At 39.7% G+C, this 23,071-nt stretch overlaps 1 protein-coding gene and 1 pseudogene across 1 annotated transcript; one reads left to right on the plus strand and one right to left on the minus strand.

The window, feature by feature from the left end:
* LOC120572581 overlaps positions 1-13,865 on the plus strand; it is a 46,205-nt pseudogene extending 32,340 nt beyond the window's left edge.
* A 3,397-nt stretch (positions 13,866-17,262) lies between these two features.
* LOC120572582 (tumor necrosis factor receptor superfamily member 21-like) lies at positions 17,263-22,139 on the minus strand. The gene is made up of 2 exons (XM_039821903.1): positions 21,843-22,139; positions 17,263-17,375 (listed from the first exon to the last, which is right to left on the minus strand). Exons 1-2 carry the CDS (start codon positions 22,096-22,098, stop codon positions 17,263-17,265), a joined length of 369 nt encoding a protein of 122 aa, XP_039677837.1. The 5' UTR covers positions 22,099-22,139.
* Between the last annotated feature and the right edge of the window lie 932 nt (positions 22,140-23,071).

Raw genomic sequence — 23,071 nt, forward strand, 5'->3', positions numbered from 1 at the left:
CAAAAAAACAATATATAACGTAGATGGTTCTGTACAACCATTACTCTTTACGCGTAAATTAAAATTATCAATTCACTGCTTTCATTGAATTTAGGTGTTTAATTGGATTTGATAGCATTTGAAATAAAAAAAGATTAAAAAAAGATTGAAAAAAAAGTGACAAAATGTAAAAAAAAAAAAAAAAAAAAAAGAACAAACTTTAAAAAGTGATAATAAAAACTTGGGAAAAAAGCTTTAAAAACTTTGGGCGAAAAAATGACAAAAAATAGTCAATAAAAAGCGCAAAAAAAATTGACAAAACAAAAGTGACGAACTAAGAAAGAAAATGACAAAAGAATTGTGAAAAAATACTACAGTAAAGTTGACCAAAAAGTTGAAAAGCAAGTTTTAATTTAATTTAAAAGTTTGACACCGAAAAACAAAATGTTGCAGAAAAAAAGTGACAAACTAGGGGAAAAAAAGCTTTAAAAAATATGACAAAAGAATCGTGAAAAAATATGACAAAAAAGTGTCGATAAAGTTGACAAAAGCGTTGAAAAAACAAGTTTTAATATAATTTCAAAGTTTAAAACATGCATAACCACTGGTCTCGAAACGTTAGATTTTGAGTTAGTTTTCAGTGCACGTTACTCTTTCCTCCTCCGTGTCTCTCTCTCTCTCTCTCTCTCTTGGGAAAAAGTGACAAAAATGTCAAAAAAAAAATCTTTAAAGTGAAAATGAAAACTTCGGAAAAAGACGTTGAAATAAGTGACAAAAATATCAAAAAAAATTTACCTTAAAAGTGATAATGAAAACAGGAATGTCTCCTCTCTCTCTCTCTCTCTCTCTCTCTCCAGCTCCATCTCTTACTCCCAGGACGAGAGCTCCAGAGCCAGGGAGCTGCTGGCCAGCGTGGCCCAGCTGCAGCCTCTCGTCTTCGGGCTCGCCGAGGAGCTGCTGGCCGTCTCTCTGGAGCTCGATGCCGCGCTGCTGCAGCAGGTGCTGGACAGCCTGAGCCAGCAGGTGAGGAGAGGGGGGAGAGAATATGGGATGCAATTTCATTCAAAACTAAATGAAGACATTAATTAATTAATATGCCACGCCCCCTTTATTTGAATTTAAGACATGGAAAATAAAAAGAGAGGGACACAGATAAGTGTATTTATAAAATAAAAGTCCTTGAAATAAAATGTCTTTAGAAAAACATCCTTTATTTAAATTAATAAAAAATAATAATATTAATATATATATATATATATATATATATAAATATATATATATATATATATATATATATATATATATACATATATGTTAAAGATTATTTTTGGGTCATTTTTAGGCCTTTATTTTCACAGGACAGTAGCAAACGTCTACATATGTGCGCCCGCTCTACCAACTGAGCTAACGCGGCCACTTACTGATATATATTGATGCATTTACATATTTATATTTCCATTGACTTAAATATTTGTTGCCTCATTTATTTATTTCAGGGTGTATTTCACAGGCATACATATTCATTTATGCATTTATTTAAAGGTCCCATGGCATGAAAATTTCACTTTATGAGGTTTTTTAACATTAATATGAGTTCCCCCAGCCTGCCTATGGTCCCCCAGTGGCTAGAAATGCCGATAGGTGTAAACCGAGCCCTGGGTATCAGTATTAGGGGACCACTAAGGTCTATATAAAAGAGACTTCAGATACAGTATTAGGGGACCACTAAGGTCTATATAAAAGAGACTTCAGATACAGTATTAGGGACCACTAAGGTCTATATAAAAGAGACTTCAGATACGGTATTAGGGGACCACTAAGGTCTATATAAAAGAGACTTCAGATACAGTATTAGGGGACCACTAAGGTCTATATAAAAGAGACTTCAGATACAGTATTAGGGGACCACTAAGGCCTATATAAAAGAGACTTCAGATACAGTATTAGGGGACCACTAAGGTCTATATAAAAGAGACTTCAGATACAGTATTAGGGGACCACTAAGGTCTATATTAAAAGAGACTTCAGATACAGTATTAGGGGACCACTAAGGCCTATATAAAAAGAGACTTCAGATACAGTATTAGGGGACCACTAAGGTCTATATAAAAGAGACTTCAGATACAGTATTAGGGGAACCACTAAGGTCTATATAAAAGAGACTTCAGATACAGTATTAGGGGACCACTAAGGTCTATATAAAAGAGACTTCAGATACAGTATTAGGGGACCACTAAGGTCTATATAAAAGAGACTTCAGATACAGTATTAGGGAAACCTGTGAGCGTCTCGTTGCGTCCTGACAACCACGTCCTTTCTCCCTCAGACGGAGCAGTTTGTCCACGCGCTGAAAGACGAGCTGGTGAAGCGCGCCCTGCTGGCGATCCACCGCCGGCGCTCGGCCAGCGACCACGGCAGCCACGTCCACAGCAACGGGCTGCTCTGCGACAACACGTCGCCGGGGCAACAGGACGCCAGCCGACGGGACGCGCAGGAGTACGACGAGGAGGAGTGGGCAAGTCGGAGCGTGTGTGTGCGTGTGTGTGTGTGTGTGTGTGTGCGTGTGTGTGTGCGTGTGTGTGTGTGTGCGTGTGTGTGTGTGCGCGGTGTGTGTGTGCGGTGTGTGTACGCACTGTGTATAAACGCGCAAGGTGGGGCGTGTGTGTGTGCGTGTGTGCCACGTGTGGACAACACCCTCCACGCAGTAGTTCCCTACTTAGCTCCAAAAGCAAAACCTTCCTGAATAGCGCCATGGGAGCAAGATCTGGCAATTTCGTATCAACATTCGGGTGATGTCATCGCGTAATTTGCATAAAGCTTACGGTGTGTGTCAAGGCGAGTGGCCTACTGGCAAACGGTGCAATGCAAGAGTGTGAACTTTCGTGAGAGAGGCCCTCCCGGTCAGAAAAATGGTATTGCAGCATATGAAAATTTAACTCAGTCAATGATGCACCCCTCCTGGTGGGAGATGGTATTACAGCATAATACAAGTTGAACTTTCTGTTAGCCCAGCCATAGTAACTCAAACTCAGTACATAAAATTAAAGTCCTACAATTTGATCAATATCTAGTGGTTTAACATAAAATCAATTTAACCGCCTATTCAATTCCACTTAAAAAAGCTATCTCTGCTTAAACATTTCCTAGAATGTGCTTTTTCTTTTTGTTTAAGTTGCAATTATAACTAAAATGAGGCTATTTATTGTCTAACATAACAAGAGAATTATGAACAAATCTTGTTGCCTTAGTTAAGTTAAATGTTACATTTTACTGTAATTATATTGCAGATAGCTAGTTTATCTTTCTGTCATAATACTATAACTATATTTACTTTGCCAGTTACCTGTTTATAGATCTAAATTATCAAGATAGGATTACTGATTTTCAAAATGTTTTTTATCCTGATGATCCATCAAATATACTAGTGAATCAGTGAATCTATTTACAAATGGTTATGAAACTGTAAAAAACACCTCACTATAGGCCTATTGGCCCTTCAGATGCATCTCTAAATCTTCTTGCTCAGTTATTTCTTCATAGTTTTGTTTCATAACATTAGAAACTTGGTAATATAGGCTACTAACCATGCATGCAACATCTTCGTCATGTCAAACGCCTGTGCCTAATATCTTCATTACCTCATTTATCTAATATAACTATAAAACCAGACCTAGTAACCTTGCAAAGGTTCGATTTGTGGATTACAGCTCCATTACATTACATGTCATTTAGCGGAGGCTGCTTTTCCAAAGTGACTTCCAATTGCTACATATGCAGGAGTTGCACGCCTCTGGAGCAACTAGGGGTTAAGTTGTCTTGCTCAGGGACACATTGGTTGATGTATCGCAGTGGGAATTTAACCCAAAACTGTTATGCTGGAGATGGGGTTTCCCATCTGGCCACATATTTCCAAAATCTGAATTAGAAACATCATTTGAGGCTCAGAAAGGACACATCTCACTGACCATGTCTCTCGGCACCGGAGCCCTACAGTGCAGTTTGTTCTCCCTTTGCTTTACTCTCTGTACACTACTGACTGGCCCTCCTAGCCCCTGTAAAGCTTATATCCAACAATGATGTGTCAGCTTACAGACATGATGTCAAGTAGCTGGCATCCTGGTGCAGCCACAACAACCTGTAACTAAATGCTCAGAAGACATTGGAGATGATTGTGGACTTCAGGAATAGCCCCCCTTGAGCACCCTCCATCTGCCCTTTAAAGACGATAGGCAGAGGTTAGAAGATAATAACCCCATTCTACAAGTATCACACGTTCCACATTCCAGCACTCTTTAAATTTTCAGGAGTAACCTTCCAATACAGTAGCTTCCGTGGCAAAAGTTTGAGCTTAAAGTTCCAAATGCACTAAAAGCATCTGACACACGCGCGTTTAAAGTACACCCAATGTTTTAAATGGCCAAAACGCAACAAAAGGCGTTCATTATCTGGTCTGTTCGTCGTTCACTGACCAGGTGTGAGAGCAGCATGATAGTTGTGTGTATACACCACGCGAGATCCGCCTACAAACAGCCTTCTATTTATTTTTGTTGATGGTGAAACACCTAGAGGGATGTATATGATCGTGTGAATCAAGCTCATACTTCTGTGCACCTAAACCAATTCCAAAATGTCACGGAAACGGAGTGAAAGTTTCTCTTAAAAGCCCAGTAATCATTGTGATGGCATTTACAAATGAGCTGAAAAATGGGAAGGATTGATGCAGTGGAGGATGAGGAACAAGCACTATATCATACATATTTACAATAATTTTTAGTGACCTGCGCGTCAAACAACAAAAAAACCCTATCGCATCTGTTTTGTAAGTGCAGGGTCGGTGCCTCTGGTCATGTATCCATAATCTGGACTATAAACTTGTTCTGTAGCTTACAGTCATTATAAAAAAGTGAAAATGAATGAATGCAACTTAAATATTTCTTAATATAAAAAATGAAATGTCCGGCTATGGCACAAAAAGTATAATGCCTCTACTGATGGGGGATCTGTAACATACAAAACCTTTGCCTAAATAGCGACCTTTTCTACAATACTGCTGGTTCTGTGGTGTTGCGCTTAAAATCTGATGCCTGCAGTGCACCAGAGAAGCATCTAATGAGGCAGGTCAAATAAGGCAGGTCAAAAGAATTGCGGCCAATTATCGGGCTTTATGCGTTTGGGCCTTGATTTACAGCATACAACATATTTTTCTTTGATAGAGAGCAAAAATAAAAGGTAGGCTTTAATATATATAGCGCCTCTTTCATAATTATAACTTCTGTAATATATTTAAGTTTGGAAAAGTTGGGACCTTTACCTATCATCTTTAATATTCTTGGCTCAGTAGTCACCACTGGGACACACATTCAAGAATACACAATATCCCAGGATCTGAAGTGGGATGCAAAAATCAACACCACTGCAAAAAGCTTGAAAGAGCATACTTCCTGCTTCTGGTAAGGTAAACAGGACTCAGGACATAGCCAGACTCAGCTGCATTATCCAGTTTGCTAAATCGATCATTGGTTGAAAGCTACCATATCTATGTTTTCCCTTCATTAACAAAGAACTGTATGTATATATATATATGACAGCCTTCTGCCACAAACGCCTTTTATAACCCTCGCCCTGCTATTGCTATTGCTTACAAAGAAATCTGTATATTCTGTTTGATAAGATCACTTACTTACCCAGCCCAGATTTTCTTTATACCCAGCCCAACCTAGTTTGATAAAAAATGTAATATGTTTCACCATGGATTAATCATGGTGGTACATCTGCATCCTTCATAACTTGGGATGTTTAGGTTTAAACAAACAAGCATGTTTCTAACGGTGTTCAGGGTGTGCCTGGATATTACAGAACTATGGGTCTTCATGTTGGAGGCCATTTCACCAAACAGAACAGTGTTGTCAGTCATCCCGGTCAGAGGATGCCTTGAATTACTCAGCAAGAGCTAAATTGTCTTAAAATAACTGCAAAAAAAATCAGCAGTCCCTCCATTTTAGTAAAAAACATGACCAGTCAGGGTCAGTAAAATTGCCATTTCCATATCCCCTTGAATGCAGTAGTAGTGCAGGTGCAGATCGCAGTCCCTCCCCCCCACCCAATATGTCTCTAACTGATCTGGTTGTGACCTCTGAAGCAGAGACGCCCAGAGGAACAGACAGTTTGGCATGAATTCAGTTTGGAGGTTATTTCCAAACAAAACCTCATGTTATTTTTATGCTATACATGTGCATAATAAAGACTAATGCATTAAATATGTATTAATTATAATTATATTTATAGTTATTTAAGAGATGATTAAGATATTTTGATACTTAAGTAATAGCTTACAACAGGCCATAGTATGTTGTGATAAAGGCACTAACATATAGCAGGGCAGATAATGTTAGCCTAGCACAGACTTTTTGCACTGACTATTTCTTTTATAAAGCTAATGAAAAGGCACACAATAACAAAAACTAACTTAACAATCGAGACAGAACTAGACAAGCAACTAACTGCTGGCGGCAGTGGTAGAAGAGCAAATCCTGTTTTCTGCTAGATTAAAATTGCTGTGTTTATCAATGAAGAAGGCTTTAAGAGAGCATAGACAACAACTTCAATTCTTTTAGTAAAGGGCTGTCTGGGATGCAAAATAAAGCGGGGAAAATATTCTAAATATATACATTATATAGATACTTTCACCAACCAACTCTGTTTCATGGCAGTGTGTGTGCAGATGAACAGCTTCTGTCCGTGCGTAACCAGCTATCAGTTTGTGTAATGTTGTATCTCAAACTTGGAGTGATACTTGTTGTTCAAAGGAATTCTAATTATAGCTTTGTGTATGTGGTTGTTATTATATCCCTGTTATGAACCAGAACAAATCAGTTTGCTTGATTTGAGCAACCTTTTTATAATATGGTTTTGATATTTTAGTTATGCCACCTCATTGCTGGACTACCATACCTGATATTCAAGCTCATTTGAAGGTTTGGTACAGTTCAGCTTTATTGCTTGCCAACCATTCTCCCCTTTTTTTCTACCATGGATAATTCTGATGTTGCTTCAGATCTGCATCTTATCCATACATTTCATTTACATATAGATAATATAGTATAAGCTAACAATGATAAATATATTGTTACTTTTGTAATTAACTTTAAAAGCTGTAAGGCCTAAAGGGAACTATGAATACAATTCTGAAAATTTTCAGCTCATGTATTAATAACATACTCCAAACCATATAATTTCTATGGTCCAGACTGCTTAAAGCGTGCCTACACATAAAAGCCAGCAAAATCGCTCTGCACGGACTCAACTTCCTTTGAGGAGCAGTGCCGCTAACTAGGGGCGCCTGGCGCTACCCCTGGCATCATGCACCTCTCAGAATTGCCGGATTGCTTGCTTGCTCTCAGCACAATTACATTTTTTCACAAAATCCTAAATCAAACAGGACATCTTAAAGGCCCCTTTCAGTGTATTTTGACATATTTATGGTATTTCTATTTTCAACGACAATTTTGAGTAACAAGTGAGAGACAGTTTCTGTGTTGTTCTAATAATTGTCTCATTTGTGGTCTGATAAACCACTGACTTTTATCAAATTGGAAGTTTATAATATATTATAGAAGAGTTTAGACCAAAGATTGGCGTAATTGGACACAACTGTTTTTAGATCATTGCAGTTTCAGCAGTCTAAACTGGCTCGTCTCAGCTGGACACAAACCGGCTAATGGTGTTGCTGCGTACTTCAGCTGGTCAAGTCTCCGAGGCTGGTTTTAAAATGATAGAGACGTCTTCTGTTTCAACAGAAGTCATTGGCCGGTGAAAGTGAGCTTACAAACCATAGAAATAAAATGATCCATAATGCATTTATTTCTGTTACAAACTCTCAGCTGGTGGAAATGGCAGTTTTAGACGGTGGCTTCAACGAGCTGCAACCAGGGTTTGTGGTGGAGGCGTAGTTAGAGAGAGATTGAAGAGAGGGAGCTGCTAGAACAAATTTGAGAATCAGAGAACTACAATATATGAAATATATTTTGATGAATGTTGTGAACATGTAAGATAAAAATATGTATAATAATTATTATTAATTAATTTTGTATTTATGGGGAGAAATTTATTAATTTAGTATAAAAACAACCCAATAATAATGAAGAAATTAATTTCAAATAATGCCAAATATTTGTCTGCTTATATGCTAAAAACTTTCAGGGTTTGTAGCGTATGGTTTAAATTGTAGTCTTAAATTGAGCTAATGTTACCACATTTAAAAGAAAACACTGTTACACACAACCTGTCATGTTCAAGTCCCCATCCTGACCACTTCCATCCCCCACTCTGGCCATGCCTTTACCATATGGCTAAATACGAGGTGTGTTTAGGGTCCCCTCTGCGTGTCCAGGCCCCTCCCCTTTCATTTAGGTGAGTTCTGCAGGGCTCAAGAGGCCGATTTAATACACTGGTCGCAAATGCGACTAAAATCTTGTAAGGGTGCTGCACCTAAGATTTTCCTAGGTCGCACCGGTGCACCTAACGTCCTCGCATCCGCTGCCTCTCCACTAACGAAGCGATGTAGTTTCTATTGATATGGTTTAATGTTGCGGTACATGACCCGTTCCTTCTGGAAAGCCGTGCCTGTGTTTGGATCTCTCCTCCGTGCAGCCCCCCCCATTCACTCACACACCGGCCGGCTCACCTGCAACTGGTCCAAACTCCCGACATTTGTCTACAGTTTTAATTGTTATTAACACAGCTTTATATTGTTAAGTATGAGAGGGAAACCTGTATTGGAACAAGTGTTTCCGCTGGTAACTCTCTGTTACTGCGTCGCCCCCCTGTCGTAAAAACATTGGAAGTTATTAAATGCAGCTAACTTCAGTTGGTTGAGTAATAGGTATGATGTGAGCCTGCTGGATCATAAAAAATGCAGCGCAGTGACGATATAGACATTTCATAGCCTACACAAGACGGGTGTAACGGCTGCTAATGAGTCAGCCGTCATCTCTGGAGTAGCGCCCCATACCGCGCATACCAGTCCTTCGCCACCCTCGGTCTTCGGGTCGTTCTTTTTTTTTTTTTCTAAAGATTTCGGCCTTTATTTTGATAGGACAGCTGAAGACATGAAAGGGGGAGAGAGAGGGGGTGATATGTAGGAAAGGCGCAGGTCCAGGTCAAACCCTCTATATTTACCAACTGAGCCTATCCGGCTCCTCTTTTTTTAATCAGTCTGTTATTGTTGTTGAAAGCTTATGAAGGAGCTTCTCTTTTATACTATATATATATATATATATATATATATATATATATATATATATATATATATCCTAGGCTATTTATTTTAGATAACTTCCATTTTACATGTGTTGCAGCTGTATATTTTCAAACTGGTAAGGAAACCCTTGTCTTTGTATTTTATTTTAATCACAATCTGTTTTAATAAAGAGCTTGTGAAAAGTGGCTTTGACTTAAAAACTGAACATTTACCACCCACTTTTAAAAAACGAGCTATATATGTTGTATCGCCATTCAGCATTACGTAGCGATGCGAGGAAAAAATTTTGGTGCAAGTGCGCACAGGTGAAAAAAGTTAGGTGCAACCGGAAAAGTTTGTGGAGCTCTGGCTTTGGCCTGGGGTGAACTCAAATATCTACTGAACGGATAAGAGCACGTCCTGATCATGCACAAGCATCTATACAGATGATTTTGATGAATGTTATGAACATATAAGATAAGAATATTTATTATAATTATTATTAATTTTGCTAATGAGGAAAATGTATCCATTTAGTATGTACTACTTGTCATTGGCTTAATTTTGAGAAAAAAAACTAACTAATAATAAATTAAAAATTAAAAAAATAATTATTTTATTTCAAGTTAAGCCAAAAGCATTCGCCTCTGCTGCCTGAAAGGTTTCAGGGTTCGTTTGGTTTCGATTGTTGTCTCAAATTGAGCTACTGGCGCCGTTTAAAAGAAAACACTGTTACACATGTATGTCGTTGTTCAAGTCCCCATCCGACCACGCCCCCATCCCCACTCTGGCCATGTGGCCAGTGTGGTATACCGGAGTCCCCTTATGGTGTCCAGCCCCTCCCCTCACGTAAGCTGTGAACTCTGGGCGTCTGATCTTCACTGTATGGAGATAGGCTGGACAATCCATTCGGAAGAGATAGTGAGTCTAAAAATTGATTTTTACTGCCATTTATACCATTACAATTCTGTTTAAAATAGATTTGTACTGTTTTCTACATAGCTAAACTCTTATAGATTAATTTGAAAGTAAAATGTTAGCAGCTAACTTATATCTTGTCAGCAATGAGTAAATAAGCCAATGTAGCTAGTTTACTGGCAGCTAACATTACAGTTTATAAACCAACACCATCTTAGTTTACAGGAAATTGTGCCGAGGGGGTTGGTGTCAAATGGAAACCTTAGTTTAGCATTGGTGTAGTTCTCAGGACCAGGTCAGCCATTTAGTAACGTGGCACATGCCCGTGACTCTGTCGCCATTTTGCAACTTTTACCACGCTGTGTGTGTGTGTGGGGTCTAAACAAAAGTATAAATCAAGAGATGGCTGCAGTAATGTTAAATGCACTGATACTGAGCTGAATGAAGTGTACTGCAACATGTGTCTTGCAGTCAGAATCAGATAGTGCTGGGTGGGGGGTGGGTGGGGGGTGTTGAGGTAGGGGAGTTTGGTGACTACAGAAGGAGAGAGGGGTTGTGGGAACTATTTTCTCCGAGAGAGATAAATATGTTGTACTTAAAGATTTTTCCATAAAAAAACATCCCTACCAGGTTTTCTCGACTAATATTTGACAGTTTTGGTGGTGTTAATTGGTTTATAAGCTTGTATTGTAATCTGCATATTTATTTATTACACATTGAGCATTAGTATGGCTTTAAGAAAATCTGTGTATATGTTGAAAGCCCCTTTAGACTCCAAAGTTTTCATTATTTCCATCTGACACAATTGAAAATATAAAATTTTGTACCTATTAATTTATCGAAAAATATGGACATACAGTGTTATACTACCTCTACGGTTTGCATTGTGACACCGTCACCGCCTAATCTACTGTTAATAAACTGGAGAAATGCAGCTAAAATCGTGTGAGCTAATATGATATATGATATGACTTGCAGGAAGAAGATTTGACAACCATTCATGGTCACAGCGTTGACAGCCCCTTTAAATTCTTCAGGTCAGTAAAGTGTGATTAGACTTAACTCATAATATGAATGCACCTTAATAATCTCTTTATCAGGTCGTTGCTGGTACACATTAAATGTCTGCTATAGAATGTTTGTTTGGAAATATTGTCATGGAAATCAGGCTTGGTGTGCGCATGAGACTCCAGAAAGTGGATGTGTTGCATGGCAAAGGCTCGATGGTAAATGCGAGTATTCCACCTGCAGTTTTGTTGATAAATCCAATTTCTGAGTCTCATGCAGGGTTATTCTGCCATTATAGAGCTTAGGGGCAGCCGTAGCCGCGATAAACTTATAAAAACAATTTGGACATCATCTGGACTGTGAACATAGACTGTATAGAAGCCGATGAACAGGAGGGCTCCTGCTTGTTGTCTTCGGGACACTATGCTGTAAGATGGACACAAACAGTGTCCCAACCACACACACACACATGCATGTTGCAATACGCAGCTTAGGTATAGCCCGCACATTAGATAGTGTGTGGTGGAAAAGAGAGGGACTTGTGTTTGTCTGTGAGTATGAAGTTAATAATCATTTGCTTAATGGATGTGAATGTAGAATTTTAGTCTGTGTACAGTATATCTGTTGGTAATTCCAATAACTCCTCAAGACTCAGCCAAGTTCCTTGTGTCCTGCTTGCTACCTGCTGGTTTAAAGTGAAACGGAGCTTAGCGACAACTTTAGCTAAGATTCACTCACCAACCCTGGGCTGACCTTTAAGGTGGACATGCTTATTCTCATTTTAGTGACAAGCTCCTCCAAGTTTTGCTTCTAATGATCCTTCCCTAGCTGCAACCAACAACCTCGTTTAAGCTTTTTTGCAAAAATAACTGTTCAATGACATCACCAATATGCAAATGAATGTGTGACGTCATTGCACCTAAGCTTTGAAATCTCAGGGAAAACCTGTCATCGCACTGTCACACATCAAACAATGTCGTGGTATGAAACATCCTCAGCCATTCCTATGGCTGCCATCTTATAGTTTACCAAATGAGATACCCTGATGCTCTATAAGCGTTTCAATTTGATCTATTTAAGGTTCTGTTGAAACATATTTATCTCCTATCATATCTTTACTACAATGACTATAACCCCATTAACACTCTCTGACAGTGCCTTAAGAAATAGATACTTGATGTCACAGAACTTCCTCCAGCTTAACAAAAAATAAAACTGAGGTGGTAGTTTTTGGAAATGAGGAGGAAAAGATGCAAACTTTCTACCTTGCTTGAAAGGAAGGGCTTGGTACAAAGAAAGTGGTAAAAAACCTTTTATAGATAAGATCTAAATTTTAGCAGTCAACATTAAAAACAGTTATAAAATCTATTATACCTTCATCTAAAAATATCAATAAAACTAAAAAAGAATATATTTCAAAGGAGGATCTTGAAAAAATACATACATTCTTTTCTTTCTAGTGGGATTGATTATTGCAATGATGCTGGACTCCCCTAAAAAGACTTTTAAAACCACTCCAAATGGTGGCCACAATAGTGCAGCCAGGATCCTAACTAAAATAAAAAGAACAGATCATATTACGCCAGTCTTAAAGTCCTTACACTGGCTCCCAATTTAATACAGAATGGAAATCTAAGGCACTTCTGTTAGTTTTTAAGTAACTAAAGGGGATGGGACCAAACTACCTGCATGACATATTCCAACAACCATTCTCAACCAAGACACCTTAATTAAAACATTAGCAACTACTACTGAAACCTACTTGTCAAGAAAACAGGGGAAGCAGCTTTTTTAAACCACTATGGTGTCTATCTTTGACCAGCTTCCAGGAGAACATAAAAATCTGAACTTGGAATTGAGATTTTCACTCATAAAAACATTTTCACAACCCGGATCTGAATGTAATATATATCACTCCTACAAATGTGTAGATTTATTTTTAACATAGATACAATGACAGTAGCAATACTTGTAATCATGCGTTTACTGATTTTGCTATATTATTATTATTTATATTAAATAATGATGGGTAAATGTTGCATTACAAGTTTGCTATCATTGTATCTGTAAAAATCAATCTACACATTTGTGAAATTCTTGTTGTAATATTTTCCAATAGGTGGAAAAGTTTCTCTTTTGCACCATATTTACCTTCAGTCATAAATTACTATAAAGGCAGAAACATGTTTGGTATTTGTTTACAATGTTGTTTTCCCCTGTGTATGCATTTTTATGTGGGAGTTTAAACACCCAAACAGCTACCTATAATGACTGCCTATAACTGCACCCTCAATAATAATGTGATCATCAGCTACAAGTTTGAGAAAATGTTCAGCAGCATCATAATTGAATTCAATTCTTATTTTATAGTATCAAATCATAACAAGAGTTATCTCTAGACACTTTTACAGATAGAGTAGGTATATAGAACTTCACACTCTATAATTTACAAAGCTCCTCCAACAATTCCCCCAAGAGCAAGCAGTTCTGACAGTGTCTAAGAAAAACTCCTCTCTAGGGAAGAAAACCCCGACAGCACCATAAGAAGAGCGTAGTAGGTAACATAGTAGCATTATGTTTTATTATGCTTAGCAACTGTGAATCATTCAGTCACAGCATTCTTGCCATAGGCCCTCACAGGCTTCTGAGTCGACTGGGCAGGCGAATGGCTCCCCTACTGAAGTCGCCTGAGGTCGAGGACTTTGGCATCGGGATCGGCTAGCTCTGGACCAGCAAAGCTACCGTGAGGGAGGAACCACAAACAAGGAGCTCGGTCCAGAAACTCGAAAAGGCAGGTTGAGGTCCTTGAGCAGCAGCATCTGAGCAAAGTGGGTCATCAAACCCAACCAGAACTGCTGCTTTAAAAGTCCTCCTCCCAGCTCTGGATTCTGATAGTAATGGAGAATTACGCCTTGAAATCCTCCAAGAGTGTCTCCATTCTGGTTGAACAGGAAATCTTCCATGGCATCCTCATCCATTTTTAGTTGTCATTGGTCTAGTCTTCTGTATCCGCAGGATGATGACCAGGAGACAGACTAGATGATGAAGCAGATCTTTATTAGGCAGTGATCCAACGAGCAGGAAGCAACAGGCAGGAAATCTGGTAGCTGGGTAGGCAGGTCTCAGAGCAGCAGCAGACAACAGGATACAAAAGTACAGGTAAGGCAAACTTGGAATGACTAGGCTTAACGCAGTGGTCAAAGCGTCGTGTGGAAGCGAGACTAGACAGCGGTGTGGTGTGTGGTAGTGCTGCTTATGTAGGTGGTGGACTGAGGATGAGGCTTGATGAGGTGCAGGTGTGTGGCAATTAGGACTGAGGGGACTGGGAGGCGTCTGATTTCGCGTGAGTGGCGAGGGTATGAATCCAGTGGGGAGGAAGTGTGTGCAGGAGAATGAGAGAGTGAGTGCTGGTGACAGGGAATGGGGGAAACAAACAAACAGTCAATGAACACCAACTAAAAGTTCAAGATACCCTGACATGTGACCCCAGCACCGTACGTTTCTCTGTGATTTCCCTACCCTTAAGGAAAAATCGAAATCATATTTTATTTTCCCTGCCTGAAAATGGGTTATATCTAATCCTGTGTGGAAATTGTTATTATACACACACAAAAAAAATATTAAAATTGTTATTTTAAAGAGTTGGTTCAGATTTTTAATCACATACAAAAATATGAATAAGTGACAACCACACACAGTGTTATGACAAATGCTTTGAGCTTTAATTGGTTGATTTTAAGAGGTTACATAGTAGTAAACATACTGGTTACACACGTGAAGTTTGATGAAATCATCCACTCCAGGAGCCACATGTCGTTTCACATCTCACCTTCACCCTGTCAGACTTCCTTAGAAAATAAAGCACACACCCTACAGTTTTGAGCCTCCACAGCATGTCGTGGAGAGCAAGCTCCACACATTCTCAAATGCATCATTGTCCAACATCCCGAATTTCCACAGCAGCACAACCTTCAATCTTCTTCACTCAGTCTGGAATACTTGAAAAAACAAAATGAAAAAAAAGTCATTAGTCCAGGTAAAGACCCCTGTGTCCGAGCCAACCGGTGAGTTCAAATCTAGCACCACAGGAGCTTTGATAGTAACTGGCTTGGTGAAAACAGAGTCCATCATTTGCTGCTCTCATGGTGCCCAGAAAATGCGTCTCCAAATGTTGATGAGTTTTGGTGGTGCTTTTTTAAGTTTCGTTATTATTTTTTAAGGCGTGGAACTTGGAAGGAACTTAAAGGAATTTTATTATTTTCCTCTATTTAAATCCAAGTAACACAAGTAGACAGACTTCAAGAGTAGAGGTATGGGTATGCATCTTACATCCCAGCCAGGTCATCTTGTCCATGGCGTGGGGAAATACACCTGAATGCCCATGAAAGCATCAGATACAAAGAAGTAAAAAAAATAAGGATAACAAAGAGATGCTACAAGGAACATAATGAATCAAACTAAATGTAGAAAACATTACAACAAAACCAATTGTTAGTTAACAGCATTTCAGAATAAAAGAAAATAAAAGGACCAGAAAATACATGTCTGCCTCTCCAACAGAAAATAGAATTAGTGCATCATTGTTACATTTCAATACCAACTACATAGGGCATGTAGCAACATACCACTGCATGACAAAATCACTTGTATTCTATTAGTCTTACTATAGCACTGAAACACTCAAGACACCCAAACATGAAGCTCCAAAATGTATCAAGAACACTTCATCAAAGCTACATTTGTTGAGGCAAACAGGGCTAGCTAGCAGAGATCTGAATGGTGCTGGTAGAATTATTTATTCTATATACTGTCCATGGAGTCCAACAGTGACAGGGCTTCCAAGCTGACGTATCTAAACTGTTTTAGATATATGGCTTTGGTTTCAGAGAAACGGAGCAGGTGGTGAAGCACTGCACTCTTCCTGTACAGTTCATAGTTCATTTTTGGAGCCTTTGTCCAAAAGCAAACAGTTCAAAGAACAAAGCCATATATCATTAATATTAGATTAAGGTAAATTTTAGTCCACTATTGTAATATTGGATTATTTTGATTATCAGTATTTTTTGATATATGGCTTTCGTTCCAAGAGCAGCAGGTCAGCCTTCTAATCTAACCCGCCCCTGCTGGTCTTGCAGAGTGCTTACAAAGAGACCCATGGACGATCTGCTCCAAGCACAGGCAACTGGAGGGTGGAAAAGAAAAATTAGGGGCTGAGAAAAGGGACCAGCTCAGGCACATGACTTAAGCGTCAAGTCATACCTCGGCAAACATCTGTGAATGTGGTCTACAAGAATCTTCAAACCCCTACGGATAATATCAGTGTTATTTAGAGCCGATAGCTTATTTACTATTTTATGTGTGCAGTTTCCTTTCTTGCAATCATTTAGCATTCCCCACGTTAAATTAGATTTTTTTTTTTTAAACACTTAAATCATGTTAAAGGCAACAGGGGAAGCCAGGATGACTAGCGCAACCCACGAAAAAACTGGAATGACCCTTTAAAAGTGAAGGCATTGGCCAGTTAAGATAAAGAAAGTGCGTTTTTGTTTTTCCATTTAGTCAGCTTCTCTTCAAATCAGCTTTTTCTAAATTTGGAGGCTTTTTGTTAAGGTCATGATGCTATCATAATACCACCTTAACCAAAGGACTCCTTTGGTGTGACACTTAGAGATGCTTTAATTACAATGAGCATTGACCCTGTATCATGGTAGAGGGTTGGAAGGAGTATACACCGCGAGACAATTGAAGAAGACTGGAGGGTTAGGAGGAGTAAAAGTACCAGTAAAAGTAGATTGAAAGAGAGAGGCAGATGATCTCGACACCTAGCTCAAATCCTGTGACAATGTGACATGGCAGAGTCCGACACTTAGCAGATCAAATATCAAGCCAAGCTTATTCCGAACAACATCAGATCTGAGTCATCCTTCCTACTAAGGCATTTCCTTTCTTTTTCTGTGCCAATTCTCATCCGTGTTGTTTCTTCCTTCCTTCCTTCCTTCCTCCACTATAACAAGGTCCGGAGGTGGCTGTAGACCGAGTCCAGCAGCGTCTGGCTGGCCTCCTGACTCTTGCACCCCAGATCTCAAACAGCTGGTCCAGCTTGTCCTCGGGGCGGGATCTCATCGATGGCGTGCAGCTCCTCTGGGTTGTGGAATGTGCAGCATGTAGTCGAAGATGGGCGCTTCAGGTCGCCACGCGGGATCGCCTCCGCGGAGAACAGTGTCTTTCTTCTCTGGAGGAAATAGATAGGAATAGCGGTCATTGTAATGATCTCAAAGCTGCTCCAATCAATACTTTTTATACCAACAATTTTTAGATTTCTTTATTTAAAAAAGTGTACAAACGCACATTATCAACATTAGCACAAAATCCAACATGTAAATTTGTAAGATTTATCCACGGGCTAATTTTCACCTGCAGTCCCTATCAGGTTGACGGCTTAAAAGATTAGATAAGCTACAACAATACAACACACAAGCATTAAACAAGAACAGTCTAGAGATGCAACGATAGACCGGCCGGTGACTGGAATTGGCCGGTTTTTCGTGTTCAGCCATGACCGGCAAGTTTAGAAATGTGTACAAAGTTTATTATCATCGTTAGTAGTTTAGGCAGGAACTAGTGGTCAATAACAAACAATAACAATCTTAGTAATATAATCATCAGTCCCAATAAACCCCAGTCAACTGTCGGCAGATACATCTAATCAACAGGGATCTTCCAAGTAAAACTAATTAATTAAAATTTGTACACATTTTCTATAAGAATGTCCCATAAGTCGTGTCTACGGATTGCAGTTTTCTTTTATCATAAATTAAAATACAGCATTATTGCTTATAAAATATTAGATGGAAGGGAATGCAGAAAATGGTTTTAATTTAGCAACAATAGCCAGAGTGACCACATGAGGGCAGTCAGCATCCACACATCCATGTTTAAACAGAGTGCACTGTTGTCACATAATTTTCAGTAAGCGTGAGACACATTAGTGAGTGTCTGAATAATTAGCCAGGGGTGTGAAGAAAGTGAAACTACGGATACTCAGTGTCTACACACAGTCCACTGCCAACAATCCAGAGTCTCTATCAATCTGTCTTGGCTACCAGAAATGCCTTGTCAGGCAAAAATGTAGGACATGTCGAAGTGAGTCTCCAGTGGAGAATCGGGATGCTTTTAAAGTGATGGTTCGGAGTAATTTCACCCTAGGGTCCTTTGCACCATGACCTTGAGCCAAACACCCCCCCAGAAGCTTTTTTCACCTGGGTTGAACATTGGGAGAGTTAGCGTATAGTAGCGTTATCAGCTGAATAGCTTAGCGCAGGGGCTAATGGACCCACGTTTGTATCTCGTAAATGACCCCACTAATAATGCCCGAAATGATACTAAACTTCTACACTAGTACAAATAGGTTATTTACTCATAAAACGATGGATTGGAAAGTTTGTAAGTACACCAGAAGTTTATGTAAATAACACTTGCCTGTTGGCTTCTCGTCTCTGCTGCTGCTGCTGCCGCTACCTAACGGGCAGTAAGAGTGCTTAGGGCCGTCTACAAATTACAACACCGAAAAGAGATGCAACAAAAATATTCATTAATTTAACTTTTTTTTTAAGTAAGTGCTGTAGTATAACTAGCAGTAGACAACTTATAATAGAGGTAAGTTTGGAGACATTACCTATTATTAATCATTAAATTACTAAATATTTTTGTTGCATCTCTTTCAATGTTATGAAGACTGTAAGCGACTACTACTGTCTTACACAGCAACAACAACAACAACAACAACAACAGCAGAGAGCAGAAGCCAGCAGGCAGAGTGTTATTTACATAAACTTCTGGTGTACTTACAAACTTTCCAATCCATCGTTTTATGAGTGCATAACCTATTTGTACTAGTGTAGAAGTTTGGTATCATTTGGGCATTATTAGTGGGGTCGACTGAGATACATCACTGGATCCATTAGCCCCTGCGCTATTCAGCTGATAACCGCTACTCTAACTCTCCCGGTGTGCACGGGATAAAGGCTTCTGGGGGTGTTTGTCTCAAGGTCATGGTGCAAAGTACCTTAGGGTGAAATTACTCTGAACCACCACTTTATAGTTCATTTGGGGATTATAAAACTTTTAAGTAAGTTTGACCCGGCTTTAAATGTCATGATGAGTACTCTTGAATAACTGATAGGGATGCACCGATACCACTTTTTGCTCAGACCAAGTACCAAGTACTTACATTTGGGTACTTGCCGATAGCAATTACCAATATAAGTACTATGCCATTACAGTTTTAACAATGACTTTTAATTTATTTGCACCTGAATGCAGGCAAAGGGAAGGCAAAATGTTGCTGCAGGCTACCAGTAAGCTGCGCTGTGTCTTTAGCTACTGACTGTTGCACATTCAGGACTGTGACTCCTGGTGTTGGAATCCTTTCCAGTGAAATACAGCCACACTTTAGACTGTTTAGCTTTAAAGCGTTTTAACTGTGTTTAAGATAGCTATTAGCTAACAGTAGGCTTACTGTATACCTTTGCTAATTTAATAAAAATAAAAAAAATTGGTAATTTGCATGACTAAGGGACTGAAATGAAGGTGGGATCTCTTTTAATTTCCAATCTTGGAGCACTATCATGAAGAGGGGCCCTGTGTCACAATCTTGCTCTTTTTTTTTTGTATATGTTGCATAAATTTATGTATTTTACCAAACAGCAAAACTGGATCCAGGTATGTAAAATGAAGGTGCAGATACACTGGATCCTTAGCATTTGTGATGTCAATGGATCCTATTTATTTCTATGGAAGAGCAGGAGTATCTGGGCGTGTTGCATGATGAGACGAATGTGTTGTAGCACAAGGAGACTCAAGAGGAGATTTGCAGATTTATGGTTGGTTTATTCTCAGAAAAAGCCTAGGGTAACATTTCAACTCAACTTTATAATGTCCGACAAACATTTTTTCAAATCTCTCTCTCTCTTTTCAGACTCAGACAGCCTTGCATGCAAACTTTGGCAATTTTTACAAGGTCTGTCTGACCTGGCTTTGCTTGATATAAATTAATGACCCTTCCCCATTGTCCTCAGATTCTTGGCTTGATATTATTCTCATTTCCAGTAAGTTTGTTTTGTTGAAAGTTCCCTGGAGCGGCTCTTGGAACTTCCCTATTTGTTTGGCTGAGGTCAGCTGAGGACATCTGAGGGCGTATAACGTGACTTATTGCTACATATACCATAAAGTCAATCAGAGGGTGTTTGTGAACTAGTCAAACACTACACGAGTTGACTGACTATTTGCCATATCTGAATTTGCACAATAACAACCTCAACTGTATGCAAATGAGGTCCGTCCATCGCAACGCACAAGGCTCGCGAAACTCAGATCTAACTGTAAAACTAGGCAGTGCTGATCAAATATGAATCAATATTCTGTTACTGCATTGATAGCCTATATCCACGACTTCCCACTTCCGGGATTGCTCCGTTGCTGCCGGAAAATCCGCCAGGATTCACTCTTTTCGGCCGGATGACCGTTACCTTCCGCTTTCTGTTTGTTGTAATTTTAAACTCTGGTCGATTTATGAATACTATGGTTAACTGCTCCTCAGATCTCTGTAGGGTAAATCCAGACAGATAGCTAGACTATCTGTCCAATCTGAGTTTTCTGTTGCATGACTAAAACAACCTTTGAAAGTACACATTCCACCAAAACAAGTTCCTTCCCGAGGTAACCGCCCAGCGGCAACATGGCTCCTCTCGGTGCTTAGCTTATTTATATATTTATCTCTGATTCCAGTTTCTTAAATGTGAATATTTTCTAGTTTCTTCACTCCTCTGTTAGCCTGATCCTACCAGACTCTGGTACATTTCATTTGTACAGAGAGTCTGGCCACTTTCCATCGACAAGTGTTAACTTCCTTGAAGGCGGGTACTCTGTTGAAGTTTAAAACTATTGGATCTGCCCAGAGCCACTCTGGATCTGCCATAACCAATTGCTAAAGTTTGGTCGTGACGTCGGCTTAGCATTGCTAGCGTTCCCCTTAGCCAACTCCTTCACCACTAACAGAGTGATCTGGAAAATCTGACTTTTCCTGAACCCCGTGTGGAGGAGGGCCACAACATCATGGCCACCAACAAAACTCAGCAAAGATGGTTCTTGCTCGGGCTTTAACTTCTGGATATTCGGTAGCGTTGCCACAACGGACCAAATGGCTTCGCTCGCATCTTTCTCCACCGCCATTACGGAACTACAACTCAAACTAGCGCACAACCTCAACGTCATCGTTCTCAGCCACTCCCTCTGATCGCGGATTGGACCGCCAAAGATTTGGTCGGAGAAAACCTGCGAATATACCGCAAACTGTACTGAAGGAAAATGAAAATTGAGCGTAAGTTTGTAGGAGGGCGGAGCCAGGCTACTCCTCGGTGACAGTAAAACTGTATATCTTTAAGTTGTGGACAAAACAAGACATTTGAGGACGTCATCTCAGGCTTTGGGAAACACTGGTTGACATTTTTTTTTTTTACATTTTATGACATTTTATAGACTAAACAACTAATCGATTAATCAAGAAAATACTAGAAAGATTAATAATGCACAATGAAAATAAACGTCTTTTGCAGTCCTATTTAAAAAACCATGCTAAGGTTATAGTCACACCGAAGACTCGCATTGGTTTTCTTGGCAATGACACGGCTAATTATCTCACCTTTGGTAATGAAGGAGCCGTTCCTGCTGAGGGCGGAGTCTTTGCTGGAGGTGGAGTCGCAGCGAAGCAGGGGCTCTGATTCGTCGGGGAAGAAGCCTTTGCTACGGTCCACTGGCGACTGCTCCACGGCCATGCCGCTGGCCCCGCCCATGCTACCACCACCCATGCTACCACCGCTATTGCTGCCGATGCTGCTCGGAGACTCCAGCGGCTTGTGGACGGGGCTGAGGCTTTGGCTTACATTCACTGAGGTCATCAGCTGGTTGATGTCAAACTGTAGATAGAAACAGAGAGATGGGAGGAGTGGACGGTGAGGAAAAGTAGAGGGAGAAGAACAGGAGGGGAAGCAAGAAAAGGAGAAAAACATGAGTGTGACAAACCAATGCTCAATGGAGCACACAAGCTCCTGACCCACAGCGAGGAAACACTAAATTTCACATCGTCCTGGGTCTGTGTACTTAGCAGCCAAAACAAAATAATGGAACACAAGTCGTTTTTTTTGCCCTCCTATTTCTAAATGGCGTTTCCCGATTTTTGGTTCTTTAACTTAAAAAATAAAGATCCGTTGGCCATCCTCACATCCTCCTTCTTTTAATCTTTCTTTGTCCCTGTTTTTGTAATTTCTCCTCTTGTAATTATATCACCTTTCTCTTCAGAAGTCTCACACCAACATTTCAACCCAACAAGTGGTTTCTACCCTCTAATATGACCCATAGGAGTGTTTCATAAATTAGGCCGGACCCACAGGTGTGTTTTCTGTCATCATGCTTAAACGGTTGGAGTCGTTAAAGCTATAGTGTGTAGTTTTTGTCCTCCCCATGAGTAATTCTAAGTACTGACAACCAAACTGTCGGCACATCCACATGATACAAGCCCCACGCAGTTGCTAGTAGCCAAGGAGGACACGGAGGATTAAAAACAACATGATGGACTCTTCAGAAGAGGTAATTATCTTCACTCGATTTTCTGCGCACGAAAGTCGCCGGACGACGAAAGACAACCGTTTATCCCACCCCTCGGATTGAGCCCTGCCAATGGTGAGTTCCCATACCCAACATCTTGATGTGGGTCTGGCTTGTCAAGCTAATTAAATGCCTGTATTTGTGCCAATATTGGGCATATTAAATACTCTTTTTTGCATTAAATAGCTCCCATGCTTTCTTCTTAATGTCTTTTTTTATCTCCTTGTTTCCCTCTTGGCTCTTTACCTTTGTTAATCTCTGTAGGTT

This window comes from Perca fluviatilis, chromosome 14, assembly GCF_010015445.1.
Source record: "Perca fluviatilis chromosome 14, GENO_Pfluv_1.0, whole genome shotgun sequence".
Lineage (NCBI taxonomy): Eukaryota > Metazoa > Chordata > Actinopteri > Perciformes > Percidae > Perca > Perca fluviatilis.

Bases quoted from the DNA above. Each gene is read 5' to 3' on its own strand.
- LOC120572582 (XM_039821903.1), bottom strand. From the start codon at position 22,098: ATGACCTCAGTGAATGTAAGCCAAAGCCTCAGCCCCGTCCACAAGCCG. The intron at 17,376-21,842 runs GTGAGATAATTA...TATTTCCTCCAG, and splicing joins CGGCTCCTTCATTACCAAAG to AGAAGAAAGACACTGTTCTC.